The sequence below is a fragment of the Scyliorhinus torazame genome, chromosome 18 (genome assembly GCF_047496885.1).
Source record: "Scyliorhinus torazame isolate Kashiwa2021f chromosome 18, sScyTor2.1, whole genome shotgun sequence".
Classification (NCBI taxonomy): Eukaryota; Metazoa; Chordata; class Chondrichthyes; order Carcharhiniformes; family Scyliorhinidae; genus Scyliorhinus; species Scyliorhinus torazame.
The window spans coordinates 156,642,264-156,659,903 of NC_092724.1; the positions used below are offsets into that span (position 1 = coordinate 156,642,264).

General features: G+C 45.4%; 1 protein-coding gene across 11 annotated transcripts in view; it reads right to left on the reverse strand.

Moving 5' to 3' along the window:
* bptf (bromodomain PHD finger transcription factor) overlaps window positions 1-17,640 on the reverse strand; it is a 194,879-nt gene that overhangs the window by 13,827 nt on the left and 163,412 nt on the right. For 10 of the 11 annotated variants that reach the window (XM_072483721.1, XM_072483720.1, XM_072483722.1 and 7 more), the window contains 5 exons: window positions 17,353-17,578; window positions 14,354-14,604; window positions 11,147-11,320; window positions 8,585-8,777; window positions 1,915-1,999 (listed from right to left, as the gene is read on the reverse strand). In XM_072483721.1, the coding sequence (XP_072339822.1) occupies window positions 1,915-1,999; window positions 8,585-8,777; window positions 11,147-11,320; window positions 14,354-14,604; window positions 17,353-17,578 (929 nt within the window). The remainder of the gene's footprint in view (window positions 1-1,914; window positions 2,000-8,584; window positions 8,778-11,146; window positions 11,321-14,353; window positions 14,605-17,352; window positions 17,579-17,640) is intronic. The other variant, XM_072483719.1, reaches the window with a different exon arrangement.

A 17,640-nucleotide genomic window follows, 5' to 3' on the forward strand; every position in this document is an offset into this window, starting at 1 on the left:
AATCTGCACATCTTTTGGGTCGTGGGGGTGAAACTCAGGCAGACACGGGGAGAATGTGCAAACTCCAGTGACCCAGGTCCGGGATTCGAACCCGGGTCCTCAGCACCGCTGTCCCAGCGCTAACCACTGCGCCACATGCCGCCACTGAGATTGAGGATAGCTTCCCAGTTAGAGTTAATCCATTTTGGGTTTTTCTTTTGGATTACATTTTTTAAAATGTTACTTGAATTTAAGAATCTATGTCTTTATCCTTCCTTGGCTGAGTTTGCATCCTGGGCAGGAGTGGGATCCTTCTGACTGATTTTGGGGATGGAGGAACGGACGTACGAGGAGCGATTGACTAGGTTAGGATTGTTTTCACTGGAGTTCAGACGATTGGGGGGGGGGGGGGGGGGGGGGGGGGGGATCTCAGAGACTTATTAAATTCAAACAGGACTGAGTGGATTGCAGGGAAGATGTTCCCGATGGTGGGTGTGTCCAAAACCAGCAGTCTAGTCTGAGGTTTCAGGGTAGACCATTTAAGCCAGAGATGAGGAGACATTTCTTCACCCAGCGAGTGGTGAGCCTGTGGAACTCATTACCACAGGAAGTTATTGAGGATGAAACATTGAATACATTCAAGAGGCGGCTACATACTGCACTGGAGGCAAATGGGCGCAAGGGTTACCGGGACAAAGCAGGATCAGACTATTGATTTGGACGATCAGCCATGATCGTGACGAATGGCGGAGCAGGCTCGGAGGGCCGAATGGCCTCCTCCTGCTCCTATCTTCTATGACTCCTCCACTTTTTCTTTCTCTCCACTTGGGTTTCCCTTTGGTCCTCTCCTGAGCTATTATGGTGGTAGGGTTGTTGAAGAGGGGGGCTGCTTTGGGTGACCTTTCTACAATGGTGGTCACCTTGTGCTAGGCTGGGCACCCCTTCCTCGGGTTTTTTGTCTTCTCTTTGTCCAGGTGAGCATTATGTTGGTTCTTATCCTGAGCTGGTCCAGTGGTTCGGCTGGGAGAGGGGTTTCCCTGGTCGTGCTGGGGAAGAGGGAAACAATCCTCCCTCTCAGGACATCGGATTGTAAGGTGTCTTTACAGTTCTTCTTGGTCAAAACCCTGGAACTCAAGTGAAGGTTGGCACTTTTATAGAAACTGTGAATCAGAACTACATTGGGCTGGTATAGCTCAGTAAGCTAGACAGCTGGTTTATGATGCAGAACAAGGCCAGCAGCGCGGGTTCAATCCCCGTACCAGCTTACCTGAACAGGTGCCGGAATGTGGCGACGAGGGGCTTTTCACAGTAACTTCATACTTGTGACAATAAAAAGTTATTACTTTTAAAACACCACTTTGGATACTCCATGTAACTATCACTTAATCCAACTTTCAAGTCACATTCTGACTAAATTCATCCCTCTTCTTCATCCCAGTATCAACACCCATCACATCATTTCAATGGTTCCCAATTTTTGTCAAGATCTTCAAGTCCGATAGGAAATGGATCTAGCCATGCCTGCAGTGGTTTTAAAAAGAACTTTCCATCTTCAACCCTCCCTCCTCATCTTCAAAGGCCTATCAGTACCTCATTGAAGTAGTAATTTTTCATCTGCACACTCAAACTGTATCGCCTCATTCACTGCCTACGTATAACAGGATATACTGTTTATCCAGACACTCCTTTCTCATATCCCTGCACAATATCACAGGACAGGTATTCTCCTTTCAATCCTTTACAGTCAGCCTCAATGAAGAGTGCAAGACAAACATTAACCCTCCTCATTGGCGAAGAGCCTTCTTCAGTGGTATGGCCAAGAGTGGGTGATGCACATCACAGGGAACAATCTAGGTTGTAGTGGAAAACATACATGACTGAAAAATTACCTCACTACGTTGGCACCAGGTTGAAGTACAAACATTGATGACTTACCCATTGGCTCTTTGATGATGCCATAATAATCTGGCGCATCATTGGGATCTACTGGTTCCAAGAAGGGCCAAGCCATTTTATGAGCCTATTGAGGAATCAAAGAGTTTATACTTTATAACGCTTCATTGGAATCAATGTATGGAGCCCCAACCCAACAATCATTCTAATTTTATCTAACAAAAAGGTCAACAATGTGAAATAGGCAAGGAAACGAGCAATTCTGAGGATGACATAATGATCATTACGTTAGACATGTGGTCCAGGGGCCGCATGCGACCATGAAGCCCCCAACATGGCCCCCAGAGGTAGTTTTCAAAGCGGCAGTAAATGGAGCTAAACTGCTCCCCCAGTGACAGGCCATTCCTCCCCCACTCGTGATGATATTAGCAGCAAATATTAGAGAGCAGTTGTCTCTGATTGGAGAAGGAGCAACACTGATGGTAGTGTGCACGCTCCGGGAACAGGCGCATGGGCCGGTGTGGGGGGGGTGAGAGAGAGAGAGAGAGAGAGAGAGAGAGAGAGAGAGAGAGAGAAAGAGAAAAAGAGAGAGCGAGAAAGAGAAAAAGAGAGAGCGAGAAAGAGAGAGAGAAAAAGAGAGGAGAGAGAGAGAGAAAGAGAGAGAGAGAGAGAGAAAAAGGAGAGAGAGAGAAAAAGGAGGGAGGGAGAAAAAGCAGGGAGGGAGAGAGAGAAAAAGGAGAGAGAGAAAAAGAGAGAAAAAGGAGAGAGAGAGAGAGAGAGAAAGAGAGAGAGAGAGAAAAAGAGAGCGAGAGAGAAAAAGAGAGAGCGAGAAAGAGAGAGAGAAAAAGAGAGAGAAAAAGAGAGCGAGAGAGAGAGAAAAAGAGAGAGCGAGAGAGAGAGAGAGAAAAAGAGAGAGAAAAAGAGAGAGAAAAAGGGAGAGAGAGAGAGAGAGAGAAAAAGGGAGAGAGAGAGAAAAAGAGAGAAAAAGGGAGAGAGAGAGAGAGAGAAAAAGGGAGAGAGAGAGAGAGAGAGAGAGAAAAAGGGAGAGAGAGATAGAGAGAGAAAAAGGGAGAGAGAGATAGAGAGAGAAAAAGGGAGAGAGAGAGAGAGAGAGAGAAAAAGGGAGAGACCGAGACCGGCGCGCGCCTGCGCGAGAGAGAGGGCGCGCGCCTGCGCGAGAGAGAGGGCGCGCGCGTGAGAGAGGGCGCGCGCGTGCGCGAGAGAGAGGGCGCGCGCGTGCGCGAGAGAGAGAGGGCGCGCGCGTGCGCGAGAGGGAGGGCGCGCGCGTGCGCGAGAGGGAGGGCGCGCGCGTGCGCGAGGGAGAGGGCGCGCGCGTGCGCGAGGGAGAGGGCGCGCGCGTGCGCGAGGGAGAGGGCGCGCGCGTGCGCGAGGGAGAGGGCGCGCGCGTGCGCGAGGGAGAGGGCGCGCGCGTGCGCGAGGGAGAGGGCGCGCGCGTGCGCGAGGGAGAGGGCGCACGCGTGCGCGAGAGAGAGGGCGCGCGCGTAAGAGAGGCTGTGCAAGAGATGGAATGCGTGCGCAAGGGGGCGCGCGTGCGCGCAAGGGGGCGGGCGTGCGCGCAAGGGGGCGGGCGTGCGCGCAAGGGGGCGGGCGTGCGCGCAAGGGGGCGGGCGTGCGCGCAAGGGGGCGGGCGTGCGCGCAAGGGGGCGGGCGTGCGCGCAAGGGGGCGGGCGTGCGCGCAAGGGGGCGGGCGTGCGCGCAAGGGGGCGGGCGTGCGCGCAAGGGGGCGGGCGTGCGCGCAAGGGGGCGGGCGTGCGCGCAAGGGGGCGGGCGTGCGCGCAAGGGGGCGGGCGTGCGCGCAAGGGGGCGGGCGTGCGCGCAAGGGGGCGGGCGTGCGCGCAAGGGGGCGGGCGTGCGCGCAAGGGGGCGGGCGTGCGCGCAAGGGGGCGGGGCGTGCGCGCAAGGGGGCGGGCGTGCGCGCAAGGGGGGCGGGCGTGCGCGCAAGGGGGCGGGCGTGCGCGCAAGGGGGCGGGCGTGCGCGCAAGGGGGCGGGCGTGCGCGCAAGGGGGCGGGCGTGCGCGCAAGGGGGCGGGCGTGCGCGCAAGGGGGCGGGCGTGCGAGAGAGAGAAAAAGGGAGAGACCGAGACCGGCGCGCGCCTGCGCGAGAGACCGGGCGCGCGCCTGCGCGAGAGAGAGGGCGCGCGCCTGCGCGAGAGAGGGCGCACGTGTAAGAGAGGCTGTGCAAGAGATGGAATGCGTGTGCAAGGGGGGGCAAGAGGGCACGCGCGTGCAAGAGGGCGCGCGTGTGCAAGAGTGTGATAGAGCGCATGTAGGAGAGTGCAGGAGTGCAAGAGAGAGTGTAAGAGAGAGAGTGTAAGAGAGAGAGTGTAAGACAGAGTGTAAGACAGAGTGTAAGACAGAGTGTAAGACAGAGTGTAAGAGAGGGTGCATGCGCGAGCGCGCGCGAAAGTGTGCGCGTGCGTGTGAAAGTGTGCGCTTGCGTGCGAAAGTGTGCGTGAGAGTGTGCACGTGAGAATATGTGTGAGTGCGTGAGAGTGTGTGTGTGCGTGCATGCGTGGTGTGCACGTGAGCGAGAGTGGGAGAGAGAGAGAGACAGGCAGAGCGTGGGAGAGAGAGTATGAGTGGGAGCGGAGGGGAAGAGACAGACGAATGAGAGTATGTGTATGTGTGTGTGTGGCTCACTTGCAGTCTCAGGATTCCCGCTCACCCTCACGCACCAACACACAATCACACTATTCACACAGTGGGAGGGTGAGTGAACACCGAAAAATCCTGAGAGTGAGCCAGACAAACAGACTCTGTGCCTCTCACACTCTAATGATCTTTATTAATTACTATTTTTAAATCATCAACTTATTACTTTATTTTTGCTCAGCAAGTTGTTTATTTTCTTCATACCTCAACTTTATTTTGAAATTCATGTTTAATGTTGTGCCAAACTTGGTCTATCTGAAATTTGCTCATCGGCCCATTAAGTGAGACAAGAATGGAAATGTGCCTTCCCCCCACTCAAGTGAACATGTTGGAGAAGCCTCTGTTCCAAGTGCTTGCTCCTCATTGCCAGGTTACTTCAAATAACTACTGGAAGATGGCCAATGGCTGTGGAGTCGCACCCGAGCACAAGTCACTGCTTTCAAGAGTGCAGGGGAAATGTTTGAAAATCAAAGTGAGGGGAATTTGAAACGTAGAATCACTCTTGCCAAATCCACTTGTTATACCAGGGCTGCAGTTTTAGAAAGGATTGAACAATCTACTAACGGTCAAAGAACTAAAGTTGGGGAATGTGATCCCACATCTATCCCTCCTAGTAGCATGTACTACAGCACCAAATCTTAATTCCAGTCGCTGTTAAGTTTTCTTCAGGGGGAAAACCCCCTCAATTTGGCAGCTTGGTTAAGTGAAGCAATCATCAGGTTTAAATCATAGCTGTAGTGGATATACAACATGGCCATCACACAAAACTTGCGTTTAGTCTGTTTTTACACAATTTGTAATGTATCATGGGCGTGGGCGGGAAATTGGGAGGCACTTAGCACCATCATCCACCTTTGAGCAATCAGGTTTTAGACAATAAGTGCCAGGTATGAGTTTAATAATATGATCACGAAATGTGACTAATCAGGGTTTCGCTGACCCTGTAAATCTAGTTTCCAAAGTCCCATTTCAAGATCTAAAAGCTAAGTTAATGAGCACCTTTCTGCAAATATAACATTTATTGAACCAGAGATGCATGATGTGTGTCAGTTAATAATTTCTCTGCTGCTTTAACTCTCAGATGAGCGTGGGAGACACTCAAGACTACAGATCCAAAGTACTGAACAGAATAAAACAGGATACATTTTAGGAGACTAAACATTGGCATCTCCAAATATTGGCACAGCCCAGAAGCTGAAGAGATTTTTAAAAAAGTATTTTGAAAGCATCAGTTTTGGATAGAACTTGCACCTCAAATTCAATGGTTTGACATTGTCAGTTGACAAGCCTCTAATTTACTTTTTATTTGAATATGACACTACAATGGGAGAATTTGGTTTTAAGTTTTGAAAATTCTTGCAAAGATTCACCATTTTTCTGCAGATTTGCTTCAGGTTCGGATTATTCCATCAGTATTTAAACGAGGTACTTGGTGCTCTCAGAGTGACCAAGCTTAAATCCCTTTCTGTTGAATTACATCTTACATAGAAACATAGAAAATAGAGTAGGTGGAGGCTATTCGGCCCTTCGAGCCTGCTCCACCATTCATGATCATGGTTGATCATCCAACTCAATCGCCTAATCCCACTTTCCCCCATATCACAGATCATAGAATTTACAGTGCAGAAGGAGGCCATTTGGCACATTGAGTCTGCACCGGCCCTTAGAAAGAGCACCCTATTTAAGACCACACCTCCACCCTATCCCCATAGCCCACCTAACCTTTTGGACACTAAGGGGCAATTTTGCATGGCCAATCCACCTAACCTGCACATCTTTGGACTGTGGAAGGAAACCGGAGCACCCGGAGGAAACCCACGCACACACGGGGAGAAAAGTGCAAACACCACACAGACAGTGACCCGAGGCCGGAATTGAACCCAGGTCCCTGGAGCTGTGAGGCAGCAGTGCTAACCACTGTGGCACTCTTTGATCCCCTTCGCCCCAAGTGCTATATCTAACTGTTTCTTGAAAACATACAATGTTTTGGCCTCAACTACTTGATGTGGTAATGAGTTCCACAGGCCGATCACTCTCTGGGTGAAGAAATTTCTCCTGATCTCTGTTCTAAATGGTCTACCCTTATCCTCAGACTGTGACCCCTGATTCTGGACCCACCCACCATCAGGAACATCCTTCCTGCATCTAACCTGTTAGAATTGTATAGGTTTCTATGAGATCCTGTTCTTCTGAACTCCAGAGAATTCAATCTGAACTAATTCAATCTCTCTTCATATGTCAGTCCTGCCATCCCACGAATCTGTCTGGTAAACCCTCGATGCACTCCTTCTCGAGCAAGAACATTCTTCCTCAGATAAGGAGACCAAAACGGCACACAATATTCTAGGTGTTGCCTGACCAAGGACCTGCATAATTGCAGGAAGACATCCCTGCTCCTGTACTCTAATTCTCTCACTATGAAGGCCTTCTTTACCACCTGCTATACCTGCATGCTTAACTTCAGTGTCTGACAGGTGTACGAGGACACCCAGGTCTCGTTGCACATTCCGCTCTCCTAATTAATTTTTTTTAATGCCCAATTCAGGGTCAATTTAGTGTGGCCAATCCACCTACCCTACCTTCTCGCTTTTGCTACCAAAGTGGATAACCTCGCATTTATCCACATCATACTGCATCTGCCATTCATTTGCCCACTCACTGAACTTGTCCAAATCACACTGAAGGATCTCTGCATCCTCCTCACAGCTCACCCTCCCACCCAAACTGGTGTCATCTGCTAATTTAGAGATATTACATTTATCACCAGATGCTTGAGTCTATGTATTTACATTGTGTATTTATGAATGTCCTATGTTTTGTTTTCATGTATAGAAGGATCTGTCTGGACTGTACACAGAAGAATACTTTTCATTGCACCTCGGTACACGTGACAACAAACAAATCCAAATCCATTTTATTCCCTCATCTAAATCATTAAAATATATATATATATATATATATATATATATATTGTGAATAGCTGGGGTCCCAGCACCGATCCCTGCAGTACCCCATGAGTCACGGCAGGCAAAGACTCATTCATTCCTACTCTGTTACCAGTTTTCTATCCATCTCAATTCCATGCGCTTTAATTTTACACACTTATCTCTTATTTATTTATTTTTAAAAATAAATTTAGAGTAACCAATTATTTTTTTCCCAATTAACGGGGCAATTTAGTGTAGTCTGCACATCTTTGGCTTGTGGTTGTGAGTTCCACGCAGACACGGGGAGAATGTGCAAACTCCACATTGAAAGTGATCCCGCGGCCAGGATCAAACATGGGCTCTCAGCGCAGCAGTCACTGCGTCGCCCTCACACTAATCTCTTACACGGGACTGTGTCAAAAGCCTTCCAAATATACCACAGCCACTGGCTCCCTCGTCAACTCTACTAGTTACATCTTCGAAGAATTCCAGTAGATTTGTCAAGCACGATTTCCCCTTCATAAATCCATGCTGGCTCTGTCCGATCCTGCCACTATTTCCTAAGTGCTCTGCTATAAAAATCTTTGATAATGGACCTTTCAGTTCGCTGCCAGGTGCTGTACTATATTCCTGTAGTTAAATTTTTTGGGGGTAAAGGACAGAAATGTCAGTAGCATCACCCCCTGATCACAGGATTGTTAAAGCTGACTGCATAGTATCACTAGCTTTTAAAAAAATTTGGAGTACCCAATTATTTTTTGTTTTTCCAATTAAGGGGCAATTTAGCGTGGCCAATCCACCTAACCTGCACATCTTTGGGTTGTGGGGGTAAAACGCAGAATGTGCAAACTCCACATGGACAGTGACCCAGGGCTGGGATTCAAACCGGTGTCCTCAGTGCCTCAGTCCCAGTGCTATCCACTGCATCACATGCTGCCCTAGTATGACTAGCCTAAGCTCCAGAAAGGTACTGCCTATGTTATCACCCAGTCTTTGGTAGAAGAAGGATGGAGTTTCGGGCGAAAGTAAAAAAATAAATCAATGAGAAAAGGAAGCATTGAACAAAAAGTTAACATAAACTGGATCAGAAAGTATTTTGTAAGTTCTCTCACCTGTAAAGAACGCAGCACTCGTCGAAGACCTTCATAGTCCTTGTCTGAAAGTGGGCTGAGCACAGTCATAGCATCCTCTGTAGACTGGCACTGTGGGCAGACATACTCATCAATGAGATCTGCCTCACTCTGTAGTATGCCAACACAGCGCCCATGGTACCAGTTTTGGCAGCGATCACAACCAATGTAAAATCTATGGGTTTAAAAAAATACAAATACTGTTTTCTACTGAACTTCGCAGTTACAAGCATCAATAGCATCAACTAGATGCACCACGAGTTAGTCATTATTTTAACAGATTCTCCTGATGGCACCTAGTATTCATTGAATAACTAGCTGAACTATGCAGACTAGAAGGCCCAGGTCAAATCCCCAGTTTGTGCTGTGTTAACGGACCTTGCTGCACTTGGTCTCAGAATCCAAACTGACAAGCATCAGTCTAAGTCCTCATTCCTGATAGATATCCTTTTAAAATACATTATAGAGTACCCAATTCTTTTTTTCCCCCATTTAAGGGCAATTTAGTGTGGCCAATCCACCTACCCTGCACATCTTTGGGTTGTGGAGGTGAGACCCACGCAGACACGGGGAGAATGTGCAAACTCCACACAGACAGTGAGCCAGGGCCGGGTTTGAACCCGGGTCCTCAGCGCCAACCACTGCACCACCATGCCGCTCATTCCTTATAGTTATCCAACCAACTTGGGGTTAAGTAACTTGGTAATGCTTTTTAATGAAGACTAGCACAAAGGGTGGTCATCATTTAAGGTACCTATAGATTCAAGATGCCTGCTTGCGGCAAACAAGAAAGCAGTTGAGGAGGGGAGAAAGTTTATTAAAAAATGTAATTCAAATTTGAAATCAATACCTAAATACATGCAAGGATTATGTACAAGGTTGGGGGAATGGAGAGTGCTGCATTATTTTATTGGGATGTCCTTGATATAAATTATATAAACAATTTTCCTGTTAGCTTTTTGCTTTTCAGCAAAAGATTAAAAACTGCCACAAAAGAATCAGAAGTGCATTGCTTCTTTAAAATAAATTTAGAGTACCCAATTATTTTTTTCCAATTAAGGGGCAATTTAGCGTGGCCAATCCACCTACCCTGCACATCTTTTGGTTGTGGGGGTGAGACCCGTGCAGACGAGGAGAATGTGCAAGCTCCACATGGACAGTGAGCCGGGACCGAACCTCGGTCCTCAGCGACGTGAGGCAGCAGAGCTACCCACTGTGCCGCCCCAGAAGTGCATTACTGATAGTTATAGAATTCATAATATTCATTCGACAACAAATATTAAATATTCTTTGCGACACCACTTTGGAAAGAACACTGCTTTTCTTTTGTCATCAGTGCAGTCAAATGTTGTCAAGTTAAGTTAAGATTACAAATCACAAGAGCTTTTATTAACAAAGTGAGACACCATATTTGAAACCTATAAAAATCCATGTATAACGTTACACATAAACCTTCGAAAATACATCATTCTGAATTCCTCTTGCAGAAAAGTCTTTTAAAAAAAGGTCATAGTTCAATCAACTTTAATTTGTTCATGTGAAGTCGACAGTTTTTCTTCCTACCTGGATAGCTAATTCTTTCCCCCCGCCAAAGTAAAAAATGTTCCTACAAGTTCCCCCAGTAGGTTAAAGATTATATATACTCAGTGCTCCAGCTTCCCAACGTGGCTCAGACAGTAAGGCACAGAGCCACACAGCTGCGTGCAGTTAACAGATCTCTGCTTGGATAGTGATAACAGTGCTCTGGATTGGTAAGCAAGAGATGCGGAACAGTTAGGGCTCTTAACCCTGACTGTTATTCCCGAGGAAAACTGTTATGGTAGGCAAGGACATGATTAGGTTAGTTGTGATGCCTCATGTGGATCAACAGCCGGCCAACCTTCACGCCCTAAGCTCATACATGAAGAGTATTTGATTGGTCAGGTTACTAAAATGTTCTGAGACCCACTGGGACTGTGCCCGCCAGGAATCAATGCCTCCAATAAAGGAATAGGCAAGGGGGAAAATAATTGGACAGTTCGGTGGTAATCTGAATGGGAGAGACTGCAGAATATTATGTAGTGCATCAGTCCAAATTTAAGGGAAAAAATAAACACCAGAAACACCAAAAGCACTTGTTTGCAGATGGGAGTTATGAAAAACTGAGTAGCAGCAAATTTTACAGCAGGTTCAGTATGATTTCATGGGCGGCACGGTGGCTCAGTGGTTAGCACTGCTGCCTCACGGCACTGAGGACCTGGGTTCGAATCCCGGCCCTGGGTCACTGTCCGTGTGGAGTTTGCACATTCTCCCAGTGTCTTTGTGGGTTTCACCCCCACAACCCAAAGATGTGCAGGGTAGGTGGATTGGCCATGCTATATTGCCCCTTAATTGGAAAAAAATAATTGGGTACTCCAAATTTATTTTTTAAAAGTATGATTTCACAGAGTCTGCATCACATCCAGCGGGTTAGAAACATCCAAGGAGTACAATAGTGCACGCCTGTCACTCAAAAGTAAAACGATCACAGGGCGATAAAAAGTCTCTGTTGACGTTTCAGCTTACTGTGATTCGTCGTATGGTGTTCTACAGATACAGTAGAGCTCCTCGCTGCTGCCCTCCTGTGCTCGTTTACACTCATTGCAAATGTACTCATCCATTTTTTTAGCCTCTTTTTCTGTGATACCAACACATTCTCCATGATACCAGTTCGTACAGAGATCACAGCCAATGTAGAACCTGAAAAACGAACACACACATCAGAGTGTGTTTAAGTTTCTCTCTCTATTAGCCACAAACCTTTTATGTAGAAGCAACCTGGTGGTGCAGCACACTGGTGTCGGGCCAGAGTAGGATGATATGGATTCATTCTCACAACACTCCACAGAACACCACCCCAACCTTAGCCAGGATGTTGGAGGAGGTTGGATGGTGCCATGTCACTTGCAAGTGAAAGAGGGTGGAAAACTGGGGTGAATCAGCTCAGGATGCACTTACACACCTGTTACTGATCACCAACAGAGGCACTGGAAAATGTCCCGAGCGTATGCCTATTTGGGAATGTTGCATGGAATACAGAAGCTGAAAGAGAAAGCAAGAAAAATGGTGTATGCACAAGGAAGCTAAAGAAAATAGAAAATGGGAGAGAGGACAGATTTAAAAAAAACATTGAATAATTAAAGGCCTTTGCCATTTTGAAAATGTGTGTAATCCCTATCAACTAGTACCTCCCCTTCATCTGCCTGCTCAAAATTGTAAAACCCTGTTTAACGAAGACAAGAATGTTAGCTGCATAAAATCAGTATTTGGACTTGGGAGACTTCTCGGAGGATAGACGGTGCGATGATACCGGTTAACAGGTTAAGCAATAATACTCATTAAGCGGAGATGACGCTGTCATTTCACAGTCACTTTATTGGTAGCTGTCTTTCTGATTTTGGTGATAATCTTTTTTAAAAAAATATAAATTTAGAGTGCCCAACTTATTTTTTTCCCAATTAAGGGGCAATTTAGCATGGCCAATCCACCTACCCTGCACATCTTTGGGTTGTGGGGGCGACACCCTCGCAAACACGGGGAGAATGTGCAAACGCCACACGGACAGTGACCCAGGGCCGGGATCGAACCCGGGTCCTCGGCGCCGCGAGGCAGCAGTGCAAACCACCGTGCTGCCGTGCAGTCCAGGTGATAATGTTTTGAAAGGATTAGTTTCTTCCTGTGCAATGCTTGGCTAGAAAAGTAGCTGAGTAACATAACCAGATGGCAATGTCACAAACTAGTAGCGAGGAAGTGTGATGACAATCAGAAACTCTCTCCTTTCCGGCCTCTTCTCTTCAAGGTGGCAAAACCAAAACTGATAATACAACGCTTTAGGAAAAGAGCTTGTCCCAAAATTCTAAAGCGTTATCACATTGTTGTTTTCCAAAATTAAATGTAGGCATTTGTTTAAAAAGCTCTTAAAAGCAATTGTGGTGTAGAACTACATGATGCAGCAAAAAAAAGATAGGTTTCCATTTGCAAATTCCTACAAGATTGAATTCTCAACTTCACCCTCCCTGGGCAGATATAAATGCCTCCCCACAGAAAGGGTATGCAACTCTCAGAATGTGGATCTTGGACCATTTGGAAAGGTAGAGCAGCTTTCTACATAATGTCTTGCCCCGGGAACAGTGTACATCTTATTTTTCGGTTTGGTGGCGAGGTGACATTTAATGTCACGTTTATGTGACCAAATGGTGACATTTAATTTGTCAAGAAACAATTAATTTAAAACTCAAAAGGGAAATGGAGAAAAAAAAAACTGGGATATGAAAAAAGCGGATCAGTGAAACAAGAACTGGTACAGACTTGATGGGTTGAATAATGTTTCGTGCTGCACTACTCTGCAACTGTGATCAGAAATAATTCCAATTTCAGTATAATCAAATATGCTCCATTACCAGGATTATTAAACATTCATTACTCCATCCACCCACTGAAGTTCTACAGAATTAGAAAGCACAGAGGCATACATCATTAAATAGCAATGACTATCGCCACACTAATTCTGAGTGAATACAAAGCAGGTGATACTGGTTTTAGCCCAAGGGCAGAAAGAGGAAAATGACTATGCATTCTCTGAAAAAAGAACCTGAACAACTAGGCTAACTGAATTGTGAACAGTCATTTTTCATTATTAACTCATTCTCTTAAATGCTAGGTAGCACCATCAGTGAAACAGAAAACAGTGAAAAATTAACTTGATTTATTCAAAGCTGCCGTCTCAAAATATATGGACCAGAGTGACACAGGGTATCAGTATACTAGATCACCAATATGCTGCGATCCTACATGTCAACTTCATGACATTTGCGGGGAGATAGAAAAAAACGTGTCTGACAGCACAGGTGGCGGCTAGTCAGCTCATCATGTCTGCTGCCGTTTAGCTGGAACAGTTCAAATATAAACACCCTTTTCCTTAAACTACTGCAATGGATGTGCCTCCATTATTCCCAGTGGAAAATCATTCTATAATCTCAACAACTCTGCATAAACAATTTCCTCTCCTCACTCAGATAACAATTTAAAAAACATTTTTAAGAGTACCCAATTCATTTTTTCCAATTATGGGGCAATTTAGCGCATCTTTGGGTTGTGGGGGCAAAACCCACACAGACATGTGCAAACTCCATACAGACAGTGACCCAGAGCTGGTATCGAGCCTGGGACCTCTCCGCCGTGAGGCAGCAGTGCTGATCATTGCACCACTGTGTTGCTGCCCTCTGATAACAATTTTAAACGAATGAGCCCTCTTCACGGACCCCAAATTACCAGTTCTTTCAATTTAACAGAGCTGGGGCTACTTATTTACAGAAGTGAGCTGGCAGCATGTGGTGGGAGAGATATATGGGACAAGATAAAACGGAATCCTCAGACAGATGGGGTGGTGGTGTCGTTGGAGAAGAAAGGAAAATACAAACCCTTGACATATCTAAGACTAGTTCCATTTCTAAGATTAATGGCAATTTTAGTTTCCAATGTAACGTCAGCAGAGGTTTTGTATGTAAAATACATGCTTTCCTTTGCAATCTTTCAGAAAGAACTCCATCTTTCTGGAGATTCCAGGCAGATGTACTGGTGGAGACATATCTGGAGACCACTGCCTCGCACCTGCTAGAGCCACGTGATCTCAGAATCATCTGCATGGAACCAGAGGCAAATGGCCCTTACAGAACAAAATGAATTGCTTTGATAATAATGAAACACGGGTAGAAGAATTAGACTATCACATACTTTGATTCATCATAAGGTGTCTTGCAGATACAGTAAAGCTTTGTGTCCTTCTTGGATTCTTTTGAGGTAGTAGAAATCATCTTTTTCTTCTTCACCTTTGCAGGCTCTTTCTCTTCTTCTCGTTTTCGTTTTTGTGTCACCGCAGCTTGTACGGCATTTGCAGCAGCGGCAATGGCTGCAGTCTGGATAGCTGCTGCCTGCGCCTTCTCTTTCTCTTTCCTTAATTTATTTCTGTCTTTTTTCAGCTCCTCCTACCAAAATGAACAAAAGTTCCATGAACAGAACAAACTCATGTGACAGCAACTGTGCAATGTGATCATTTATTTGGAGCCATGAGCAACTCCATGCAATGGAACACTGCTGCAAACTGTACCCCGTTGCAAACTATACCCTATACATCAGATCACAAAGATAACCCACTGAAAGATTTGATAAATTTGTCAAAAAATGTATAATGTTATTTCCTCAATTTAGATTTCACCTCCTGGCCTTCCAGCCACAAGATGAAGGACTCCCCAATGCTAGTATTGACGTCCAGAATTCAGCAAGCGTACTCATATAGCTTAAGGGACAATCCTGAAAAATATCTAACACCACCTGCACTGTTGCTGGTCGCCAACTAACTTCTATTTTCTATGTTTTAATGGAGCTAGGTTTGTGGCAGAAGTGATGACATTGCCAGCCAACGAACCTGGGGGCAGCAAGGTAGCACAGTTGTTAGCACTGTTGCTTCACAGCGCCAGGGACCTGGGTTTGATTCTCGGCTTGGTCACTCTGCACATTCTCCCCATGTCTGCGTAGGTTTCCTCCGGGTGCTCCGGTTTCCTCCCACGAGTCCTGAAGGACGTGCTATTAGGTGAATTAGCCATTCTGAATTCTCCCTCCGCGTAACTGGAACAGGCGCTGGAGTGTGGCGACTAGGGGATTTTCGCAGTAACATCATTGCAGTGTTAATGTAGGCCTACTTGTGACACTAATAAAAATTATTTATTTCAGTTGGGTAAGCTGAATTTAGTTTTAAGTAGAATTGCCAGTAAGAGTATTCCTTGGAAGAAATGCATCCACACTTTGGCAAGCAAGGAAAGAAGCATCGCCCTTCCTATTCTGAACTGTACCACTGTCTGTACATAAATAACAAGTATCCATGCCTTCGGTAATAAGCCACAGAATCGAAGGTGGAAGGCTGCTTGAAAAAAAAGGTACTCAAAGAATGGAATAAAATGCTAATGGGCAAGAATGTTCTGAATTATTACATGAGTTTAAGAAAGAACGTTTCACAAAATTGAAGCCTTTGGGATTAAAGGGGAAGCATGGCGTATGAAATTAGTAAGAAGTCTTGCAACACCAGGTTAAGTCCAACAGGTTTGATTCGAATCACTAGCTTTCAGGTGTATGAAGCCCGAGGAAGGAGCTGCGCTCTGAAAGCTAGTGATTCAAAACAAACCTGTTGGACTTTAACCTGGTGTTGTAAGACTTCTTATTGTGCCCACCCCAGTCGAACGCCGGCATCTCCATATCATGGTCTGAAATTAGCTAAGAGACAGAAAACAGAATAGCAGTGAATGTTTTTTTTTCAGACTGGAAGTATACAGCATTGGCCCCAGAGGTCAGCTTCAGGACCACTGCCTTTTATGATACATATGAAGGACATGGCTGTAGGGTGCATAATTTCCAAATCTGCAGATGACACAGAAAACTTGGAAACAAAGTGAACAGCAAGGAGGACGGTAGCAGACTTCAGGACATAGACAAGACTGATGAAATGGCCAGACATCGAACAATCTAAATTTAATGCAGAGCACTGAAATGGAGTATTTTGAAAGGGAGAATGGGGAGAGGTAAATCGTACAACTATAATGGTAGTGCAGACAGAGACCTGTAGGACAATGGGTTAGGGAGGTTAGTTCACAAAGAAATATAAAAGATGGCAGCACAAGTTGATAAGTGTTTCAAAAATAGCAGAAAACGATCTGTGGCTTTGGAAATGGAGGTACGACACACAAAAGTAAGGAAGTTATGCTAAACCTTAATCAACACCCCCCATCTCCCTCTGGTTCTTCCAATTATGTTAAACCTGTGTTCTCCAGTTACCGACCCATCCATCAGGCTAGCTCGCCCTCGCGTAAAATATCACAGCAATTCTGGTTCCACGCTTTAGGGTGGATGTGAAGACCTGGGCGAGGACGCGGAGAAAAATTACTAAAATATTGGGAGCGAGAAACTTCAGTGATGTGAAAGTTGAGAAAGCTGGGATTGATCTGGTTGGAGTAAAGAAGGTTCAGGGGACATTTAATACAGGTGTTCAAAATGATGAGGGCTTTTTGTAGAGTAAAGGAGAAACTGTTATGCAGGTGGGTTGGTCAGTAACCAGAGGAGACAGATCTAACATAATTGCAGAACAATTAGAGGAGAAATGAGGAAAAATGTTTTTACACAATGATCTATGATCGAAAATACGTTTCCTGAAATGAGTGATGGAAGCAGATGCAATAGTAAACTGTAATTAAGTTTTACAAAGCACTTAAATATAAACTCAAAGGAAAGGTATTCTGCATTATAGGGAAGTGTGACTAACTGGGATAGCTCTTTCAAAGAGCAAGCAGACATAGGCATGCTGAGCTAAATTGTGCTCAAGATTTAATAGTTCTAAGCAATTCAAAACTGGAGGGTTTTAAGCATTTGAAGCCATGGAATTATGCAAAGAACAGCAGCACATTCTACTGATTCTTGGCCAAAATTTCTCCTGCAGCGTCATGGGAAAAAATTTAAATCATTAATTCCTTTGCTGCGATCTTGCTACAGAAAAATCATAAGCTTCCATTTTTCCATTAGTGACTACACTTCCCAGCGATTAGGGAATTTTCACAGTAACTTCCACTGCAGTGTTAATGTAAGCCTACTTGTGACAATAATAACGATTATAAAGTTTGCGAGAGATCCAGTAACTTAAATTCTTTATCAACTAGAAAAATTTAACTTGATGCTTATTTGTCACATACCTGCACCTCAATTTGAAGCTCTTTATCTAACAATGCCCTTTTCTTTAGGATCTCAGCCTTTAACTGTTCCTTATGTTTGAATAATAATGCTGATAGCTTGGTGGCATTCTGTTTACTGCGCTTCTGTTCCACGTTCTCATCCCGCTTCCTTTTCTTTGCTGCTTGTTTTTCTTCCTTGTCAATTTTATCCAGGATATACTTCATAACCTGGTTGCAGACAATCATTCTGGATCCAAAGAGAAAAAGGAATAAAGATGGGAAATGGATCGGTAGCATACTTTCTAATGA